Source organism: Sprattus sprattus (genome assembly GCF_963457725.1).
Source record: "Sprattus sprattus genome assembly, chromosome: 4".
Taxonomy (NCBI): Eukaryota; Metazoa; Chordata; class Actinopteri; order Clupeiformes; family Clupeidae; genus Sprattus; species Sprattus sprattus.
This window is the reverse complement of record NC_137923.1, coordinates 47839561-47862814: the sequence shown is the minus strand read 5'-3', so window position 1 is coordinate 47862814 and position 23254 is coordinate 47839561. Positions and strand designations below refer to the sequence as shown.

The 23254-nt window shown below is 47.5% G+C and overlaps 1 protein-coding gene across 1 annotated transcript in view; it reads left to right on the top strand.

Moving 5' to 3' along the window:
• Positions 1 to 23254, top strand: part of dync1i1a (dynein cytoplasmic 1 intermediate chain 1a) — a gene marked incomplete at both ends in the record, with an annotated part of 69112 nt that overhangs the window by 34190 nt on the left and 11668 nt on the right. The window contains 8 exons of the mRNA XM_080838111.1: positions 141 to 236; positions 3468 to 3630; positions 5431 to 5530; positions 6064 to 6189; positions 15351 to 15497; positions 16941 to 17054; positions 17798 to 17931; positions 18827 to 18971. Of these exons, the coding sequence (XP_080694237.1) occupies positions 141 to 236; positions 3468 to 3630; positions 5431 to 5530; positions 6064 to 6189; positions 15351 to 15497; positions 16941 to 17054; positions 17798 to 17931; positions 18827 to 18971 (1025 nt within the window). The remainder of the gene's footprint in view (positions 1 to 140; positions 237 to 3467; positions 3631 to 5430; positions 5531 to 6063; positions 6190 to 15350; positions 15498 to 16940; positions 17055 to 17797; positions 17932 to 18826; positions 18972 to 23254) is intronic.

Sequence of the window (23254 nt, the reverse complement as noted above, 5' to 3'; positions counted from 1 at the left end):
TGTGATTGAATGGTGGAGTGGTCATAGGGATGTGGTAGGGGATGGCGTGTGTGTGTGTGTGTGTGTGTGTGTCTGTGTGTTTGTGTGTGTATGTGTGCTTGGGGGATGTTTTAGTAATGCCGTCATCCTGTTTCCGTTAGCAGAGGAAGATGAGGAGGATGAAGAGATCACAGAGACTAAAGCTGGTCCAGAGTCTGAGCAACAGGAGGAAGAGGACCAGAAAGAGATCAAAGAAGGTGAGTGCGTGTGTTTGTGTGTTTGTGTGTGTGTGTGTGTGCGTGTGTATGCGTGAGTGTGTGTGTGCGTGTGTGTGAGCGTGGGCCTGTGTGTTTGTGCACATGTGTGTGTGTGTGTGTGTGTGTGTGTGTGAATTTGTGTCTATGAGTTGGAGTGAAAGATGTTGCTGGTCTGTGAGCATGTGTATGGGCATTTACATATGGGTGTATGTAGCAGGTGTGTGTGCGAGTGTGTGTGTCTGTGTGTATGTGTGTGCATGTGTGTGTAGGCGTGTGTGCTTTCATGTGTTTGTCCATGTGTGTGCGAAGTCTGGAAGTGGCCCCAACAAACGTCTCCAGCTGGGACACATTTGGTCCGGGGGCGCACCTCCCCATTTATTGAGGCGTAAGCAACATCAATATCAAGCTCGCTGTACCACTTCTAGAGAAACAGACATTAGGTCGCTAGCAGAATACATTTCATAACAAGGAAAAGCAAAAGAGAAACAAAGAAAATAGGATGTTTTTTTTTTTTGTACAAGCAGTGGGAATCCCCCAAAAAAATCTTAATTAAGCCAACAAGACCCATTATCAGTATAAACCTAGCTCACTATTAGCTAATCTGAATAAAATGATGAACTTCAAGCTTACCATGGGATTTCCACTGATACATAACGTTATTGGCCTACTTTAAAACTTACCTGTTATCATTCATGCACATTTCTTTCATTCCTTCCCCTGCCTTCTCTTCCCTTCTTTTTCTTCTTCCTTCTCTGTGCCCCTTTCTCTCCATCCCCACTCCAGCTATCTTGATGAATTTAACAACAGTAAACTCTCAGCATCGCTAGTCAGTGGAGCCAATCACAGAGCCCAGAGTGCAGACGTGACCAATTATTGGCTTATCTGTTGCTTACCTACACATTATTGTCCGTGTGGAAGGCCCGTTTAGTATACAGTATGTGAGAATTTAAAAATAAAAAATAAAAGATAAATGAATGACAAAGAAGATTCCTGTTATTATGTACATATTTTGTTGCCTACTATTGTTTTAGTGCCCCCTATGGGTGACTCCCCATGCGCTGCAAAGGTTGCGTACACCTTTTCTGCGGCACTGACTCAGTCCACTTGACTGCTGCGTGTGCCACTTGTGTTGTAAGTAATCACCAGAAAAGTACTGCATTAAAGGCAGGCCCCACAGATTAAAACATTTAACGATCCAGACACCTGGCACACTGGTGTGTTTACGTCTGCGTGTGTGTGTGTCTTTTGTGTGTGTGTGTCTGCATTCACTGAATGTGTGTTCTAACATAAACGTATTTATCGATGTAAGACGGCAGAGGTAAGTCCAAATTTGTAGGAGTGTGTGAGCATGCACAGAGTACCAAGAAGTAATTGGCAGGCCCAATGTGTGTGTGTGTGTGTTTGTGTACGTGTGTAAAACCAATGTTTTCATGGCCTGGATTACAAGGCTTTGTAACAGAGCGGGACAAAGCTGCGAGCAGCAGTCACAGGTAATCTTAGCCATTACGGGCATCACTTAAACAAACACTCTACAGGTAGAGTTACACACCCCCTGCCACCCGCACCTGATAACAACAGCTCCCACAGTCTAGTGTGGGGACACTTGTTCACGGCGCGCTCGCTAGTGTTCCCCACATCTGGGCCACGCATTGGCCAGAGTACAGCCCCAACTCTATCCACACACACACAAACACACACACACACACACACACACACGCACACACACACACACACACACACACACACACACACACACACACACACACACACACACACACACACACTCACACTCACACACACACACACTCACACACACACACACACACACACACACACACACACACTCACACACACACACACACACACATGCAAACACACACACACGCACACACACACACACACACACACACACACACACACACACACACACACACACACACACATGCACACATATGTTGGGGAATGCCAGTGTGGCGCAACAGACCCACTGGAGCGTCCAGGGTCCTGGTCACTCACGTGTGACCCTCCCAAACCCCCCCCCAGCAGGGCAACCCCCATATCGGATGCCAATCTCATGGGCCCAGGGGCACGGCCCACCGGCCCGTGGCATTCTGGGTCGGGACTGATTAAGAAATGTGTCACTTGACCCGCGTCTTGTGGAGACTTCAAACGAGCGAGGAGAGAGCGGCCTTTGTTGCGGCGCCGCGGCCGAGTAAATAACCAGGGGAGGGGTTAGAATGAGGCCTTGTCAGCGCAGCGCGCCATGGGTGTATACATGTGTGTGTGTGTGTGTGTGTATGATGTGTCTGTTTGTGTGTGTGTGTGTGTGTGTGTGTGTGTGTGTTTTTTGACTCTGGTCAGAGGCTTTGATCAGAGGCTTTGTCTTCCTTATGAGTTGTCAAAAAAGGCAAAAAAAAAAGCAGAAAAACGGCCCTTGTGAATCCAGTCGGTCCAGATCAAAGTAAAGCCCCCTCCCCAAGGGGGGGCAAATTGCATCAAGCAGAGCCCCCCACCCACCCGCCCCAAAAAGAAAGCCCGCTCCTCCTCACCCCAGCCTGCCCTGTGCTGCAATTATGTGAAATCAGTTAGAGAGCTCTGTTGTGTCTTTCTTGTATTTGTTTGTTGTTTATTTATTTATTTATTTTTATGGGTATTTATTTTCTCTTTGGCTCTCTGATATCTGTGCTAATGCAGCGGTGACTTTCTTATCTCTCTCTGATCACTGCTGTGATCTGCTCAATAATGACCCCCACTAGCCTGAGTGGAGGACACACACCGCAGCCTGTGTGTGTGTGTGTGTGTGCCCATGCATGCCTGAGTGGACACACACCCCATCCTGTTTCAGCTTCTGGCCCTGCTTCAGTACTTTACATACAGATGGGAGTTGTGTCTGATGTCATTTTAGTTTACACTGTGAAATATGAAGTGTGTGTGTGTGTGTGTGTGTGTGTGTGTGTGTGTGTGTGTGTGTGTGTGTGTGTGAGTGTGTGTGTGTGTGCCAATGCATGCTCATACAAATAGTATGTTGGTGTGATTTTGGTGGGGCTCTATATTTCTGGGTGAATATGTGTCTTGAAAACAAATACATATGTTTGTGTAAGCAAATACAAACACTTGCATGTGTGTATGTGTGTATGCATGTGTACATGTGTGTGTGCCCTTGCGTGTGTGTGCGTGTATGTATGTGTGTGTGTGTGTGTGTGTGTGTGTGTGTGTGTGTGTGTGTTTTAGGCCACCCTCACGAGCTCACTGAGGAGGAGAAGCAGCAGGTTCTGCACTCAGAGGAGTTTGTCATCTTCTTCGACCGCAGCATCAGGGTGATGGAGCGTGCACTGGCCGAGGACTCCAACATCTTCTTCGACTACAGCGGCCAGGACCTGGAGGACAAGGAGGGGTACGGCATTGTGTGTGTGTGTGTGTGTGTGTGTGTGTGTGTGTGTGTGTGTGTGTGTGTGTGCGCGTGTGCGTGTGTGTGTCCATGTCTTTCTTCATTAATACATTGATCTATGTAATTTTGTCTATATATTAATATGTTTATTTATTCAAGTGCATGTGTGTGAGTGTGTGTGTGTGTGTGTGTGTGTGTGTGTGTGTATGTATGCATTTGTGTATAACTCAAAACTGGGGAATGTTTCAATGCCATTTATATGACAATTAACCTTGACATGAATTATGTAGGTGCTCATCATGTACGTGTGTGTGCATGTATGTCCCTCTATCCCTGTGTGATTGTGTGCATAAGGACTGTCCCTCTATCCCTGTGTGATTGTGTGTATAAGGACTGTCCCCCTGTCCCTGTGTGATTGTGTGTATAAGGACTGTCCCCCTGTCCCTGTATGAGTGTGTGTATAAGGACTGTCCCTCTATAACTGTGTGATTATGTGCATAAGGACTGTCGCCGCCATTGGATGCTGAGCACCACAGGGTCCCTTTTGTTCTTCAAAGACATGCTCTCCTCACAATGTCATCCCCTCACAACCTCTCATTTAACATGCCACTCGCTGACATCATCACCCATCACACACACGCGCACACACACACACACACACACACACACACACACACACACACACACACACACACACACACACACACACACACACACACACACACACACACACACACACACACACACACACACACACACACACACACACACACACACACACCACCTGCCCCCCCACACCCCCTTCTCTTTACCTCTCGAGAGGTGGGGACAATGCTGCAGTGGGGAGAGAGGGTATATGCATGATAATAGTGGTAACAACACACACAACAACAATACAAGATGGCCCCCACTAATGCAGTCATTACGATCCATATAATAAGCCCTCCTGCGTAATGCATTTAATAATTGCGGTGTGGTATTGCACAGTGTTATATGCTCCACTACAATGTAAAGGCTATTTTGAGCCGCTGCATACAAACTAAAGTGTGGGTCGTGAAGCTGTGAACTACATGGATGGTGTCAGCTCGTGATTTTTGTGTCTGTCCAGTATGGTCTCCACCTCCTTCTTCATTGTGTTAACCTGACAGACGCATATTATAGTGCGGTCAGTAGGCTTGACAATAATGGCAGAATCGGCAGCCTCCAACTGGCTTTGGCGTTTTAGGGTAGTTCATATGAAACGCACAGAGCTGTCGATAGTATCAGTGGTCTGACAGCCAACACTTATGTCACTTCTTCACATTTTGATATAAGAAGTAACAACGAACTTAAATAGTTAGTTATTCTGTGAGGTGCAGATCAAAGCCCATGTTTCTTCTCTACTCTTACTACTCTACTACTCACTCCTTAAGAATATGTACTAATATTCCAAACGTCTGTAACGTAATTAAATCATCAACGTTATATTTTGGCCCTTCTTTGGCTGGGTGTTTTTTGACTTATCTTATATGTTATTGGACTTGAAATGAATTGAATAGTCCTTGAATAGAATGAATCAATGAATGATTAGAGAATCCATTCAAAATGACAATGTTCATTAAAGCGATTCACTCACACTAACACTGCAGTAAGCCATGTTGGTGACCTACTCTGTATAAAGGAAAATCATGACATGTCTTGCTCTTTTTAAAGTTTAACAAATCCTTTTGTGTGTGTGTGTGTGTGTGTGTGTGTGTGTGTGTGTGTGTGTCTGTGTCTGTGTCTGTGTCTGTGTCTGTGTCTGTGTCTGTGTCTGTGTGTGTCCAGAGACTTACAGGGTGGGTCCAGCCTGTCGTTTAGCCGTCTGTTCTACGACGAGCGCTGGTCCAAGCACCGGGTCGTCACCTGTCTGGACTGGTCGCCCCAGGTAGCGTGACCTTTGACACTAACCTCTGATAGGTGTGTGTATCTGTCTGCCATCACTTGCTCATCTCTGGGACATGAATCTGTTTAGTGTCTGACTGTCTGTCAATGAAAGGTGGGTTTTGTTAAGTCTGCATTTTGAGTGGTTTCCATCCTGGCGTCTGTGTCTTTATTGGGGTTCTTCAAAGGCACTTAACTCTCAGTGGTCTCTTGAGTTGACTTCAACTGTATTCTATCAGTCTTCTTCTATATCACACTATTACCTCTCTCTCTTTTCCCTTTTTTACCATAACCTTCATTTTGCAATTCTACAAAGTATGTCTGAATAATGTAAATTAAATTGCGGGCCACCGATCCCAAGTTGTTGCTAATCTCAATCCAGACACACAATCAAATGCATACAGTATGAGCTTGTGAACACAAAGCAATCCCAAATATTTTAGGAAAGAATACTAGAACTTAGAAAACTTTAAATTAAAGGAATTTAGAAAAATGAACTACAACTGTATACTCCTCACCCCGTTCCACCTCCTGCAGTTCCAAGAGCTCATGGTGGCCTCCTATAACAACAACGACGATGCCCCCCACGAGCCAGACGGGGTGGCCCTGGTGTGGAACATGAAGTTCAAGAAGTCCACGCCTGAGTACATCTTCCACTGCCAGGTACAGTAGCTAATATGGGTACGTGTAAGGGTACCAAACGTGTTAAAAACATACTGCATCATGCGTGATCACAAAGACGGTCATGTCCACTGCTTGTGCTTATCTCCATCATAACGTGCTACACACTGCACTATATTCCACTGTGAAGCACCCCTGTATCCATTAGAGACTATATCTATCGATCCCAAAATGAGAGTGCAATAGCGAACGCAGGACACGCTGTACCTGTACCTGTAACTCAGCAAACCCAGCACAGCACAGCACCTTTAGGAGAGACTAGATCTATACCACTAAAAATATACCACTAGCGAAACCGCTGAATCATTGCGGTCATATCTGAAGAGAGAAGACGAGCCTGAAAGTGCTATAACAGGAGAGACCTACAGTAGGTAATGGCATTTTTAGCCTGTGCCGCCGTGGAATGTACAGTGCCAAAGCCGTGTTGAGTGGTCTGTCGACATTTTTCAAGAGGGAAGAATGCGCTAATTGGCCACCCCTAACCTATAGGATGTGGCTGCAGAGTGTGTGTGTGTGTGTGTGTGTGTGTGTGTGTGTGCATGTGTTTGTGTGTGTGTGTGTGTGTGCATGTGTGTGTATGTGTGTTGGCCACCCCTAACCTATAGGATGTGGCTGCAGAGCTCACAGCTGTAAACCAGGGGGCCCGAGCCGGTGGAATGCTCCCTCGTTAATGACGACATGAAACTGAAACATAAGTCGATGTGTGTAATTAAAGTGGTTCCTTGGGCTTGAATCGATGATGTCGCAGCAGAACATGATATCTCGGAAGAAGTCCGTTTGGGTTGGAAATGAAGGAAATCATTCTAAAGATGAGAGGCCCTGAGGTTTTGCATGGAAGAAAAAAAAAGAAAAAACGAAACGATTCGTTGTCGAGGGTTTTCTTGACATAATTATGAAGGACTCAGGGACGACCCTGGAGAAAGACGACTGACTAAGCAACCTCAGGAAGCGGGCGGCGGTACGGAGCAGGGAGAAGCGGAGAGAAGCGGAGAGGAGGGCGAGGGCCTCCCTACTCCCACGAGAGCCATATTATGGAGACATTTATGGAATAAAAAGATGTGGCCAACCACTTCCTAATCCCGCCAGCCACATGCCGCTCGCCCACCCACGTGGACTGCCATCTTGGTCTCCGACGCCCTCCATCTCTCCATATATCTCTCTTTTCCACCTCTCTTTCATACATGCACTCCATCTCTCTCTTAGGCACTCACTCGCTCACTGTCCTCCTCTCTCTCTCTTTCACACACCTCCTGTCTTCCACACACACATATACTCACTCTTTCCATCCCTCCCTTACCCTCACCCTCTCTGCATCTCTCTCTCTCACACACACACACACACACACACACACACACACTCACATGCACTAATACATGTGGCCGGCTCCTTGAAAGGGGAACTACGGACGGAAGCATTGGTTCTTTTAAACCATTGCGGCCCGAGCTGATTTACAGCTGCGTCTCCCTGCCTCGACAGGAACCTCCAGTAGCAGCGGCGGTGGCGGCATCAGCTCGTTCCCACTCCTAATAAATGGCTCCTTTAAATCTATCTTGATCCCCTCCGACAGCCCTCTTTTGGATGTGAGGGTTTGGGAGGGGGGTGGCTGAGGGGTGTGGGGACGGATGGAGTGATGAGGTAAACGGGTATCGGCTTATGCGGATGAGTGTGGATCCAGCGACGTGTAAAGGCAGCCCTGAATGGCGTCCTTTGACTGGAGACTGGGGACTGGGGAGGGTGCGTCTGTGTGGAGGGAGCTTAGGGGAGGCTCTAGGAGGCCACGCCGGCTCCTCGCTCCTCTGTGGGCCACACACTCAAAGCCCAGATAGCAGCACCCCACGCCGAGACACGGAGGAAGAGTGCTGTTGCCCTCACGCTCTTCTCCTTTTTCTCTCCTTCTCTGCATGTGTCTGGGTAAACACATTTGAGCTATTTTTTATATATATGAATTTCTCTCTCTCTCACTCTCAATCTTTCTTTCTCTCTCTCTCTCTCTGTCATATACACAAACACATGCACACCTACACACACACCAATGATATTATTTCTCTACCTTGTCTGCCTCTGTTGCACTCACACACACAAACACATGCTTTTTTCTTCTTCTTTTTTTTTCTCCACTGATGCCGCCACCCCCACATTATCTATCCCTCTTGTATACATATTCACACACACAAACTGTTACACCTTTTCTTTTTCCCTCTCTCTCTCTCTTTCTCTATCTCTCTCTGTCTCTCTCTGTCTCACACACACACATTACACTGATCTCTGACACGTAGGCCTTGGATGCAGGGCCTCAGCCTGAGTGAGCGGCCGCTGTAGAGACGTGTGGTGAGGGGACACATGTGCTCCCATAAAAAAGAGGTAGGGCGGGGTGCGTTGGAAGAGAAGAAGCAGTCAATCTCCAATCGTTTGGCACGAGGGGGGCCTGCCTGTGTGTGTCTGGAGACGGATGAAAGGCGGGGGAGCGCTCACAGAAGTATTGTTTTTCGCTCTGGGCATGCTCATAAACCGGGGCCGCTCCTTCCTAGTTATCCAGGGATCAGATGCTTCTTAATGTGCGAGCATGTTCTGCCGCTTAACCCTCCAAACCACAGGGAGGGTTTGTCTTTCTTTTTCCTTTCTTCCTTTTTTTTGCTTTTGTTTTTTTTTCCTCTTTTCATTCGTTCCTTCGTTCTGAGGTGAACGTGTGTGTGACCGCCACACTCTCGCGTCGTCTGCATCTTTTCAATCACACACACACACCAGGCCTTGGTGCAGCTTAGTTTTCTTTCGGTCTGTGTCTCTCTCTCTCTCCCACGCAAACACACGGTCAGACGCTCACTTTTCATACACGCACACCACACACACACACTCACACACACACACACACACACACACACACACACACACACACTTTTGGCAGACTCCTCAGCGGAGTTCAGCATTTTTCAGCCATTTTTCCAGATCTGGCCGCAGCCACCGCTTTCAAGTGCTAGATGCTCTTCACCATCCCCCTTCACCACCAACCCACCCTCTCAATCCATATCTCTCTCTCTCGCTCTGAGAGGGTGGTGGAAGGGTGGGTTGGTTCTCGTGTGGTAAGCCGCCCTCTAGTCCTCTCTTTCTCTCTCGCTCTCTCTCTCTTTCCCTCTCTCACCCTCTCCTTCTCTCTCTCTGGGAAGGCCTGTGCATGCGTTCGCACAGCAGGCAGGATGCTCTCTTACGGGTCACATGACTCTCTCAAGTGGGTTGGATCTGACCACATCAAGGCCCCGCCTTTGCTGCCGCATCACCCACTCAGCCCTGCCCGTCACGCATGTGCCCCCCCCCCCCATACCCACTCCTCCTTGCCTCTCTCATTGACCCCCATGGCTTCCCTCCTTCTTATCCTCTCTTCATCTCTTTCCTTCTCTCTCGCTTGTCATCTCCTCCATCTCTCTCCACACAGACTCTCCTGACCCCCTTCTGAATCTTCATATCACTCTCCCTTTTTGTTTTACTCTCTATCCCTCACTCCTGAACCCATCTCTCTCTCTCCCTCTTCACTTTCTTAAAAAAAGAAACATCTCCACCTTGTTCCCCCCCCTGTCTCACATGCCAGTGGGTTGGGAGGCCAGAGGTCTGGCATAAGAGCAGAGGCGAGGCGGGTGGGGGCTAGAGGCATCCGCCTGTGGTCCATGGGGGCTCATCCCGCCTCTTGCAGGAGGATGGTTTTTTTTGCGGCTCTGGCAAAGCTCATCGTGGAGATCCCTGAAGAAACCACACGGGATCAGGAAGAGGGAAGAGCCAGCAGACCTTCAGTCTGTGTTAGTTTTATGGCTGACTTGTGCGCTGACACGCGAGTGACAGCACAGAGATGGCGAGCCCCCGGTTTAAGAGCTGATCTCATCCACAGCCTCAGAGTTTTAAAACTCAAATGTAAATATGGACAGAATCAAAGGAACTTTATTAGCACAAGAGTGGACTGGGTGAAGGCCACAGCCATCGTAGAATTTCGAAGTCAAAATAATGTTTTAAATAAAGCTTTTTTCCTCAGGAGACTCCCCACCTCCGCATGTAAATGTAGCCATCCATATTCAATTGAATTTGCTGAATCAGTCGCATATAATAAAACCAGAGCAAGTTAGTTTTTACACCTGTTAAACACAGTAGGCGTATTTTAGCTCAACTCTCTATTAGGTAATCACTCATCATTAATCATAAGTCGCAAGGCAAATATTACCACTTAATAAAGTACACTACCATTATTTTAGAAGATTATTTTTGGCTGGCCTAAAGTAGTGAAAGAGGCAGCGAGAGACAGAGAGAGAGAGAGAGAGAAAGAGAAAAGGATTTGCTTAAAGAATGACTGCTTGTGTTCTTTGCATTCTTCTCCTTTTTATTTTCTGAAACGAAGATATGGTATTACACAAGCAGCGCCAAAAACCGCAAAGTGACAAAATCCGCAGGGCGTCGTTTAAAAAAAACGAAGAGTAGAGAGAGAGAAGGAGAGTGAGGGAGGGAGATAGAAAAGGATGCCAGCGGAGGACGGCAGAGTCCATCTGGTCCTGATAAGTGGTGCTGAGAGCCATATGATTGTGCCGGGGCGGGAGTGTGCTGGGAAGGGGGGGTGGGGGGTTCTCTGTAGCTCTGCTGGTGAATATGCTGTCTGTTACACACTCACTCCTTCCTAACACATGGCTTTGACTTTCTCTCTTTCTTTTTTTCTGCTCTTTTTTACTTGAAAAAGAGGAAGAAATTATTGGTGGGGAGGAGCGGTGAAGAGATGGAGCGAGAGGTGGGAGGAGGGAAGAGAAAGGGGGGACAGGGGAGGGGAGAGGCGACGAAGGCGTGTGTGTGTTTCTTCTTCCTAATCCACCACTCCATGCCATCTCTCATCATAGCTCTGCCTGTGTGTATTACTCCAAACAGAACACTTCCCATTAATATAATGCCGTCTGCCTGCAGCACTTAGCTGGCCTCCGATGCTATTAAAACACAGGGGCTGGAGATACACACACACACACACACACAAACACACAGACAGGGACTGGAGACATACATACACACACACACACACACACACACACACACACACACACACACACACACACACACACACACACACACACACACACACAGGTAAGAAAACCTTGGAGAGGGTTTTATTTTTATTTTTTATTAGCAACACCGTCATCTTTGCTTTCAGACTCGCGGAGCAGAAAATTGCCTCTAAATGGTATTTTGAACCTGTCACTTCAGACATCATCTCCCTCCCGCTAGCTCACTCTCTGGGCTGTGCATGCAGGACTTCAGGAGTACAGTCAGAAGGAAGAGCTAGTGGGAAATGGGTAATTCATAATGAAATAAGTGGAAGAATGAATGAATGGAAGGATTGGAAGAGGGGTGTATAGTGGATGGATGGAGTGATGGGTATAAAGTGGATGGATGGATTGGTGAGTGTATAGTGGATGAATAGATCGATGGAGTATTTAGTTGAGATGCATCATAATCAATAAGATAAAATATTTGCATTGTCTGTAAATTGATGTGGAATAATCCCTATTCAGAAGGCCTGGGAGTAATGCTGTTCCTTCAGGATGATAGTAAAGAAGCACTGCCAGCAAACAGAGCTAAATGAAAAGGCATGGCCTCCCTCAGCCAGCCAGCCAGCCAGTGCTCGCTCTAATGCGGCAACCAGGCCCAGAAGTCGGTTTCAGTGTGTTTCCTCGCGTCGGCTAATTTCTTCTCTGGCAGAACCCGACCAAACTAGTCTACTGGGACAAATTGAGCCCGACCCAGTAGCAGTGCTGCACACGGGCCACTCCATAGTCGCGACTGCTGAAACACGGCCGACAGGATCGGCCCACTTTAGATGGGGGAGCTGATAGAGGGGGGAACTGCTCTTTTATTTTTTTGGACATATGGTGTGAATATATGGCGGATTTCTTTCGTTTCTTTTCCTTGGTCCTCCTCCTCCTTTAATGTCGCAAGGTTGGCATGTCTACATTGGCTGACTTCAGACAGAGTGAGAGAAGGAGAAAGAGAGGGAGTTCGGATGACATGTCTGTGCAGTGAGTCTGTGATTCATTATGTCAGCGTTGTGGTTCTTGACATATTTAAGTATTTGTCTCGCATTTGTGTTAATGATATAAACATTCAATTCAATTTTATGATAGGAGATATGTCAGCAGCGTGCAGATGGCTTTTCGTCAGGCTAGTTTCCCAGCAAGGACCGTCATGAATCCTGTTGAAAAGAGAGACTCTCGTTCATTTTATACTGCGTGTATCGGTTCTGCAGTTTCAACAGCGCACTACTGCCTCACCAAAGCAGAATCCTATTGGTCCCTCCTGACTGCACAAACTGACGTGCTTTCTCTTACGTTTCACAATAAGGGATGAGTTCTGATCCTCACTGCCAGATTGTGTGTTGTTGTGTTCAGTTGTTGCGTTGTTAATGCATAGTTTTTCATGTGTTATTGTTTCCACCAAGATGTTGACCCTATGACCTTACTTACTTACTATTACCCGTATGTCATGGCCATCTGAGCCCCTGCACCAAAGCAGCATGACTGCACAACTTATAAACATGATGTTTTGATCAAGTGTGCGCCAGTGTCGGAGGAAGAGGCGGTCCGTCCCCTCTGTGAAGGAAGAGGGTTCTGCGTGCCACCTGATTGGCTGTGGGCATGGAGCATCTCTGTGGTTGTGGTGCAGTGGAGGGTTCTTGCCCGGGTCCTGATGCGTTCATTAGGCCCACTGATTGATGGGCTTGGATGGTGGAGGGACTGGCCCCTTGTCACCGTGACCCACGACTCGCGCTCATTAGAGAGCTAATGAAGCACAGGTCTGTGGAGTGGGTCACTGATGGATGGGGAGAGAGGGAGAGAGAGAGAGATGGGGAGAGAGAGAGAGAGGGAAGAGAAAGAGAGAAGGGGAAAGAGAGAGAAAGAGAGAAGGGGAAAGAGAAAGCGAGAAAAGGGTAGAGAAAGAGGGAACAATAGAAGGGGAGGCAGAGCGAGAGATACAGAAAGAATGAGAGAAAAAGGGAGGAAAAGAGAGATAGAGGGACAGAGAAAGACAGGGAGAGAGGGACAGGGAATGAAGAAGGAAGAAGAAAGAGAGAGGAGAACGGGAGAGGTAGAGATAAAGTGGAGAAGAGGTGAAGAGGTCAGTGCTGTGGCTCTGATTGAAATGGTCTTCAGGCCACTCTCAGTCTCTCAGTTAACATGAAAGTCTACCAGAGGACCAATAACACATGAAGTAATGCCAGACTGCGCTCTGAAAAAAGACAGGAGGAAAAGAAGAAAAAATTGCTTTAGTTAGTTTTCAGAAAGAGAGAGAGAGAGAGAGAGAGAGAGAGAGAGAGCAAGAGAGAGAGCGAGAGAGAGAGACATGAGAGAGGCACTTTAAAAAGCCATGACCCCTATGCTCTCAGATATCGATTGATTTATTAACCAGTAAGCATTTACTTTGAAACATTCCACCCACAATGTTTAATAGAAACCTCTATGGCTAATGCATACGATCTGTTTGGTGTCAGTCATTCCATAATATCGTCTCCCATTGGCATGTCCAAGAGAAAGCCTCAGTAAGGCAGCCAATCAGTCCAAATCTATTCCGGAGTCCCAAACATTCTCTGTTTCTGACCATCAAACATTGTCTTCTAATGCGTTCAAACCCTAAACCAGATTTCGTCTTTGTCCTGTGTGTAAATAAATCCACTTCTTTTTCCCCTGGACAGCCAACGCCACTAGACTTTATTTTTATCCCCCGAGCTTTGGTTTATTTTGAGTCCTTTTAAAAAAAAAAAAAAACTGCCTCACAGTTGAAAGCCTGCACCCCAGCCTTTTTGGAAGCCATATTTTCTTTTGGGTGGAGGGGAGGAGTGGGGAAGAGGGGTTAGGAGAGAAGAGAGGAGAAGAGAAGTGTGTTTTCTTTTGCTCTGGTTTGTTTTCCAGTCACTTGAAATGAACTTGGGGTGCATGGCTTGGCGGCTGCAGATGGGTTTGGAGGGAGGGACAGAGGAAGAGAAAGGAAGAGGGACAAAGAGAAGGAAAGAAAGAGGGGGATGAAGAGAGGGGCAGGAGAGAGAGGGAGAGACAGTTTTCGCTCTGGTTCAGTAGCCTTGGGAGAGCAAAGCACTCTGTTTCGGTCTTCTCCAAGCGCCGGCGTAAAGTGAAGTGAGGTATGGAGCGGTAACGTGAGAGAGAGAGAGGGAGAAAGAGAGAGAGAAAGAAAGAGTGAGGGAGAGGGCGGTGTCTGGCCGCGTGCGATCACTCACACAGCTAATCAGCCGGGAGTCTCCACATCACGTACCGCAGCCGTACCCACTGTCTCATGAAAACACACTCACACACACACTAGATATATACACTCTCTGAGACGGCACAAACACACACACACACACACACACACACACACACACACACACACACACACACACACAAAAATAAATATATATACATAAAACAAACACGATCAGAGACACACACACACACACACACACAGACACATACTGTACATGTACGCAGACACACGCAGACACATACATGCAAACATACATGAAGACACACACACACACACACACACTCCTCATGGTAACAACACTTAAACTCAATAATAAGAAAAGGAGAGCGGAAAGGAAAGAGTTCAAGGCCCACACTGGCTAACACACACACACACACACACACACACACACACACACACACACACACACACACACACACACACATACACACACACACGCACATACACACACACACACACACACACACATACACAAAGCAGAAAAGGAGGAGGAGGAGACGAGGCCACACGTCTCGCTTCGCAGGCTGCTGTTTATGATTGGCTAATATGAAACTGCTGGAGCCACAATCATCTGCATTGTCTTCCATCACACACTCTCTCTCTCTCTCTCACACACACACACACACACTCTACCCATCAGCACCACAGAGCCTCTCATCTGCTCAGCATCTTCATAGGAAAATTATCATCTCATCATCTCTTTCTCTCCCTTTCTCTCTCTCTCTTTCCCCTCCCTTTCTTCCTTTCACTTTCTCTTTCTTCCATTTCTGTTAACTTTTTCCCCTGTCACTGTTCTTTGTATCTCCTTCTCTCTCTCTCTCTCTCTCTCTCTTTCTCTTTCTCTCTCGCTCTCTCTCTCTCTCTCTCTCTCCCAGTCTCCAGTGGTGTCAGTAGGCTTTGCGCGGTTCCATCCCAACCTGGTGGTGGGGGGGACATATTCCGGTCAGATCGTCCTGTGGGACAACCGCAGCCACCGTAGGACCCCGGTCCAGAGGACACCCCTGTCTGCCGCCGCACACACTGTAAGACTCTCTCTCTCTCTCTCTCTCTCTCTCTCTCTCTCTCTCTCTCTCTCTCTCTCTCTCTCTCTCTCTCTCTCTCTCTCTCTCTCTCTCTCTCTCTCTCTCTCTCTCTCTCTCTCTCTCTCTCTCTCTCTCACACACACACACACACACACACACACACACACACACACACACACACACACACACACACACACACACACACACACACACACACACACACACACACGGACGAACACACACACATGCCCTAAATGCCCCATGCCCTAAAACACACTTGCCCACTCTGAACACACACCCACACACACACACAGACAGTCGACCCCTGGATGCCATACATGCTGACAGTTTCCACTCCCGTGCCCCCAATAATGAGAGAGTGCCGTCTCATCCGAGCCGTCGTCGGCGCTCTGAAAGACGCCTTTGTGGGCCGCAAACAACAAATCAATGTGCTGGCAATCAAGCCCGAGCGCATTCACACAGTCCCCTGTATTTGCTCCGCGGCCAGACGCCGGAGCCCCGCTTAAGTAAGTCAGGGGCTGCTGCTGCTGCCTCAACGCCCAGCTCATCACCATGCACAGGCCGCCTATTGTCTCTGAGCAGCAGGAGCAGACATGGAGGGGAGGAGGTATGTGTGTGTGCATTCAACACACACACACGCGCACACACACACACACACACAAACACAAACACACACACATGTAGGTATGTGTGTGCATCCAACACACACACACACACACACACACACACACAATTGTGGTACACAAAGTTACATCTACACAGACGCACACATACTGATGTATACACAATAAACAGAAAGTACATATTAAGCCACACATTCACACACGCACATAGATACAAACACAGACACTCAGGTATGAGACTCATATAGACATCCATGATGAGCAAACACTCACTATCCCAGCAGCAGTTCAGACATTCCAGGACAGATGTATTTCAGTTGTCTGAGTTGGAATACTTCTGATCTTTTAAAAAGGATTCAGCATGTCATTAGGTCTTGTCCTTGTCCTCTCCTCGTTAATCCAGTTGCACATATTCCCACTAATTAATTCCACCTGATAAACAGAAAGATATTTTTCCAAATGTCCCCCACACACACGTATATCACTCATTTTGGACTAAGGTTGTACAAGGTTTACAATTGTACAATGTGTGTGTGTGTCTCTGTGTGTGTCTCTCCCCCCCCCCCCCCCCCCACACACACACACACAATATGGTTGCAGTTAACTTTGCACCAACTACCTCCTGTGCAGACATGGGAAATGAATGCATTTGTAATGTATTGGCATGGTGTTTAATGGGCCGCTTACAACGGTGGTATATGGTCGATCTGGCAGGATTGTCCAAAGCAAACTGAAATAAAAAGGTGTTTCCTGTTCTTGTTCCTGATCTGCTTTTGCTCCCGCTGTTCCTTCCTCCCAGCACCCCGTCTACTGTGTGAACGTGGTGGGCACACAGAATGCCAACAACCTCATCACCGTCTCCACGGACGGCAAGATGTGCTCTTGGAACCTGGACATGCTGTCTCAGCCACAGGTACAAACATACACACACACACACACACACACAAGATGTGCTTCTGGAACCTGGACATGCTATCCCAGCCACAGGCAAGTGGATTGTCTTCTTCTTCTTTGTCTCTGTCACTTCATTAGCTTTTCTGCAGGATCCACACTCTGGTTAAGTTACAGGTCTGTTATCTGGTCTTAATCCACTTCCCTCCCTTTCTGATCACTGGCATCTATCTGTCAGAATAAGGAGCATATGAGGCTCTTGAGGCTTTATGTTTTATACTAGTGGATCAGGAACACACCTAACCCCCCCACCCCACCTCCCTGTTCAGACCAGTTATCTCACCTGACCACATGACTGACACTCAAAATACTTTGATCATTCTGGCTTAGCTTCCTTTTAGTTTGAGCCCCACCTCACTGTATGTGTCCTCAGGCATAATGTACTTAATGCTCCAGATCAAACACACTTCAGTAACCTGATTTCACTTTATTTCACTTTTAACATATTTGCCTACGGATAAGACTCAGATAAGGACTCACACTTCTATCTCAGAGATGTGGTTTAGAACAAAAAGAATGTAGATATGATGGTGAATCTCCTCTGTGTGAGAGTTGATTGTGGAAGGCGGCTTGGAGCTGTCTGTTCTTGCTCCAGCAATTCAGAGGCCTTGTTTTTGTTGCTGTTGTGTCTGTGTGTGTGTGTTTTCGTGTGTGTGTGTGTGTGTGTGTGTGTGTGTGTGTGTGTGTGTGTGTGTGTGTGGGCAGGAGAGTATGGAGCTGGTGTACAACAAGTCCAAACCAGTGGCAGTGACAGCGATGGCGTTCCCCACTGGAGACGTGAATAATTATGTGGTTGGAAGCGAGGAGGGAACGGTCTACACGGCCTCTAGACATGGCAGGTAAGGCGGTGTGGAGATGGAAACACACACAAATACATACACTCACACACAGTCAGGCATAACTAATTGTAATATCACACAAACAAATATACTGACACATTAAAGCAGCACGACGGATCAATAGCTATTCGCTAACGCAATGCTAGCAGCTAAAACTAACGAAATCTCTTGAAAATGTGCTGACTTTGACATTATGACAAACTAGTTACTCAACGACTGTCCTTACACAGTCAAACATCAAGCAAGTACAACACAATACAAAGCAAGACGGCAAAATAAGTTACTTACTAGTTCGGCAGAAAGTAAACAAGTCAGGCTGCCAGGCTGCAGCAGGCAAAACAACAGAACGCAGTTATATGCCTATGGACCCTGGTATGGCAATGGCACGGAGGCGATTCTCCATATTAAAAGTCATTGTAGCATTTAAGGTTAAACTGCTTATCCTAACCCTAATCCTGAGGTATAATTGTTGCATACTGGGGCTTTAACACATACATTTGTATGTTTCAATGGAGGAGACACTGAGGAAGTAGGCCTTGTTCACTAGGCCAGAGTTATCACATGTGTATAAAATGCACTAACTCTGCAAAAAAGAGCAAAGACTGAAGACAATGAAGGGCATCAATTTCCTACGAATGCAACTATTTCAGTTCTTTTGTCATAGACACATACACGCATACACATACAGTATAGATCTTTTCACATACTGTACGAATGAAACCACTTCAGTTCCTTTGCAAGCTGCAGGTCATTGCTTCACACTGAGACTGGCAATAGAGATCTCAGTGGTTCCAGTTGGACGGTAATGTCTACAACAAAGCTGCTCTTCACTGTAATAAATAACAAAAACTCCCTCTAACCTCTTTCCCTCTGTTTACCCCCCCCCCCCCCACAGTAAGGCTGGCATCTGTGAGATGTTTGAGGGCCACCAGGGCCCCGTGACAGGCATCAGTTGCCATGGCGCAGTGGGTCCCGTCGATTTCTCCCACCTCTTTGTCACCTCTTCCTTTGACTGGACTGTCAAGTTGTGGAGCACAAAGGTACATCAGGCCTCCTCACTCTCACAGCTCAGACCTCCTCTCCCTCACAGCTCAGACCTCCTCTCCCTCACAGCTCAGGCCTCTTCAGACCTCCTCTCCCTCACAGCTCAGACCTCCTCTCCCTCACAGCTCAGGCCTCTTCAGACCTCCTCTCCCTCACAGCTCAGACCTCCTCTCCCTCACAGCTCAGGCCTCCTCTCCCTCACAGCTCAGGCCTCTTCAGACCTCCTCTCCCTCACAGCTCAGACCTCCTCTCCCTCACAGCTCAGGCCTCTTCAGACCTCCTCTCCCTCACAGCTCAGGCCTCTTCAGACCTCCTCTCCCTCACAGCTCAGGCTTCAACAGACCTCCTCTCCCTCACAGCTCAGGCCTCTTCAGACCTCCTCACCCTCACAGCTCAGGCCTCCTCAGACCTCCTCTCCCTCACAGCTCAATGGTGTCCAAACTCTAATAATCCCATCAGGCTTCCTCACCCTCACAGCTCAATGGTGTCCAAACTCTAATGACCCTATCAGCAGCCTCCCCTCTGCACTCAAACAAGCACATCGTGACAGTAATACCATCATGCATAAGGTGGATTTGGTACTAGCAGTGGAAATCATCAGCAATGGTTTCCACTGCTATGGTTAATCACTTCATATGGTTAATCACTTATGGTTGTAGTTCACTTCATATGGTTGTAGTTTATGATACAATGTATAACACGGTTTTCAGACAAATAATATATGTCTATATCTCCACTGGCATGTAGACAGTACATATACACAACACAACACAAACAGTACATATACTCATCCCCATTTAAATCTTCATTTACATACCATGTATGTATTGCATTGTGGTGATGATTCATTCCCACCTTCCAGTCAAAGCCCTGCTCAAGACTCCAGTGGGGAGAGAGAGAGAGAGAGAGAGAGAGAGAGAGTGAGGGAGAGAGAGAACAGCGAGAAAGAAAGAGAGAGAGGGTGGGAGAGAGAGCGAGGGACAGACAAGGAGAAAGGGATGGAGAGCGAGGGAGAGAGAGAACGAGAGATGGAGTGACAGCGAGAAAGAGAGAGAAAGCGAGGGAGAGAGAGAGGGAGAGACAGAGAGAATGAGCGAGAGAGAGACAGTGAGAAAGAGAAAGAGAGAGAGTGAGAGAGAGTGTGAGAGTGAGAAAGAGAGCGGAGGAGTGATGCGGTGGCGGCATGTGTTGGTAGTGGGGTAAGGCATGTAGCGAGCGCCCCAGCTAACAGCAGCCAGCGCTAGCCCGCCAGCCAGCCCCAGCCAGGGCTGAGTGATTACGTGTCTCCGCGGCAGCATGCCGACTGGACTGCGGCCTAAGTGTGGCTCAACCCACAGAAGGATGAGAGAGAGAGAGGTTTAACACTCGTTTAATGAACCAGTATTCAAACCTTTACATCATTGCCCTATTACATCCTCAGAGAGAAGGGGGGGGGGGGGGTTGGTTTGTATGTATGAGTGAGTGTGTGTATATATGTGTGTATGTGTGTGTGTGAGATAGAAAGAGAGAGGTGTGTTGAACGAGTGAGAGAGATAGAGAGAAGGATGGATTTAGTCTTTGTATACACGTGTGTGTGAGACAGAGAAAAATAGATGTGGATAGTGTGTATGTACGAGTGAGTGTGTGTGTTTATAAATGTGTGTGTGTTTGTGTGAGTGAGAGAGAGAGAAAGAGGAGCATGGTGGATCTTGACTCGGGTTCAAACCACAGGAGGAGGAGAAGATGGAGAAGAGAGGGGAGGGAGGAGAGGAGAGGGGAAGGAGGAGAGGCTGCAGACTCTGGACTCACATGCTTGCCCTTTATGTCTGGAGACATGGGGTTGGACCACAGTCACCACAAGCAAGGAGGGGGGAGAGAGAGAGAGAGAGAAAGAGAGGGGGGAGAGAAGGCAGATCCTAGGCTTAGTATGTATTGTATTGAGAGAGGGAGTGAATGGGTGATTGTGTGGAGGGGAATTGAAGTTGGTGTAAAGAAGGGGTGAGAAGCACAAAGCTAAAGTGAGAAAGAAAGAGAGGAGGACAAGAACAGTAATCGATGATGACAATGGTCAAGTGATTGGTGTAGCGACCGATGGAGGCAAAAAGAGGAAAATCTATATCTCCAGACTAGAGTTGGTGGCCATTGTGGTGTAATAGTTCTGGAACAACAGCAGTGAAAGGAAGAGAGCATATGTCCTCATTGGCCTGCCAATCAACAGAAACATGTGAATGAGTTCCACATAAAGGGGGCGGGAAAGTGTGTGTGTGTGTGTGTGTGTGTGTGTGTGTGTGTGTGTGTCTGTCTGTATGTGTTTAGGAAAGGAATATATCTAATTACCTTTTCATTTTCCCTTGTATTTTAAAGTGTTTTTTATTGTCCACTTTATCTCTATGCAAAGGTCCCTATGCCAGCATTGCTGTGAGCTCCCAGCCATGATTTACACTTGGAGATGCAGCTTTGTTTACCGCAGTTCCATATAGTGGTGCAGCCATGCAATTAGAATTTACATAGTCAATTAGCACAGCCACTTGTGTCCGCCTACGCACAGAAAATAAATGACTATCAGTATGTCAGTGAACTGACTTTTAGCCACATGCACAGATAACAAAGATACAGCCAAATTAAGACCAAAAGACTTAAACACAGATTAACCAAATAACCAAATGCGAAACAAAACAAAATAGATACTTTTGTCCAAAATGTCCTTAGAAGCGATACAACAGGACATCTATGACCCTGTATTGGTTTCCCACAGAGAATAACACTGTTTCAACTACAGACGACCCGTATCACCTATCAGGAGTAAAATCACATTCTCCTCACCAGACCTCCAGCAAATAATTAAATGGTTGTAGATTATTAGGTAGTTAAGTTTCAACGCTAAAGGACGGACTGATGATATCCAAAGAAACATTTAGTAGTGTTATGCGTCGCAATCAATAACTCACACTAGCAGGGTTCTTTCCTGCTTATAAACTCAAATGGAGGTTTTGATGGGAAGCTGCCTGTGACTCAGTACATCTAACCCATGCTTCCAGGTAGTAAGTGAAGAAGGCCATCAATTAAAGCGCAAGCACCTGGTTAACCGCTCCCCCCTCACCGCAAGCAAGGGGCACAGCCCCGAAGAATCAAAGGCGCTCTTCTTGAAGACGCCTGCCGCGAACGACACGCACGTACATACGTTGTGTCTCTTTTTTTACACTCTTTTGACACATATTAAAACATTCCTTTGATTGTGCGTGTGCACGTATGTTATTTCGGGGCTCCAGGGGAATTCCCTTGCCTTTGAGGAGAGCCACAGGAATGTGTGTCTGTCTCCCGTCCCCGTGCTCACGGCCCTGGGTACACCTTGGCTGACTGGCCCCCGTTTGCTTATCTAAGGCAGCCCTTGAGATTTGCTTTCCCCCCAACATACCCCCTCCTCCTCTACTCTACCAGTGGCTCCACTCGGAAAAGACTTGAGTCGGAGGGAGAGGGAGAGGGAGGAAAGAGAGAGGGATGGAGAAAACGAGTGAGCGAGAGGGGCTGAAAGAGCTTTCAATATGTTTTTACACTCACATACACAAATATTGTGGTGGCGAGAACATTCACCACAGAGCGAGACTGCTGATGAGGCGGCGGCAGCGGGAAGAGAGTGAGACAGAGAGACAGAGAGTGAGATATAAAGAGAGAGAGACAGAGAGTGAGACAGAGTGGGGGCCCTCTGTGTGTGTATGTGTGTGCTACTCCATGAGACGTTGGAGGAGCTGGAGATGGAACAGTGCGGCCAGTAACCTGGAGGAGAAAACAGGAGTTAGAAACAAACAAACAAGAAGACGAGGTGGTGCTTTCTCGTTAGAACTCCGCCTCCTATACCCACCCACACACACACGTACACACTCATACACACTCCTCTGCCCACACCCAGGAAAGCCCAGAAGCAGCGCCCTGGTTTGCACCAGCATCTCAGACGAGACGAGACTGCGGTGGAGGAGTGTTTCCTAATGATTTTTCTGTCTGCTGGGTCGCGTGTTCCTCATCAGTTTCCCCTCGCAGCCTGGTGATGCCCGGGGGGTGACGAAAGCGTGGCAGACGGGCACGGAGCGGGCAGAGCTTGTTCCGAGACTGAGCGCAGGCCCAGAGAGGGGTCGCTGGAGCTGGATGAAGGGAAACATTTTCATTGGGCTGAGTGTGTGTGTGTGTGTGTTTGTGTGTGTGTGTGTGTGTGGCATGACGCAATACCCAAAGACCAACTGAGGGTAGACAGTAAGATGCGTCTAATAGGCCTGGGACAAACCTGTACTCAAACCTACTTTGAGCT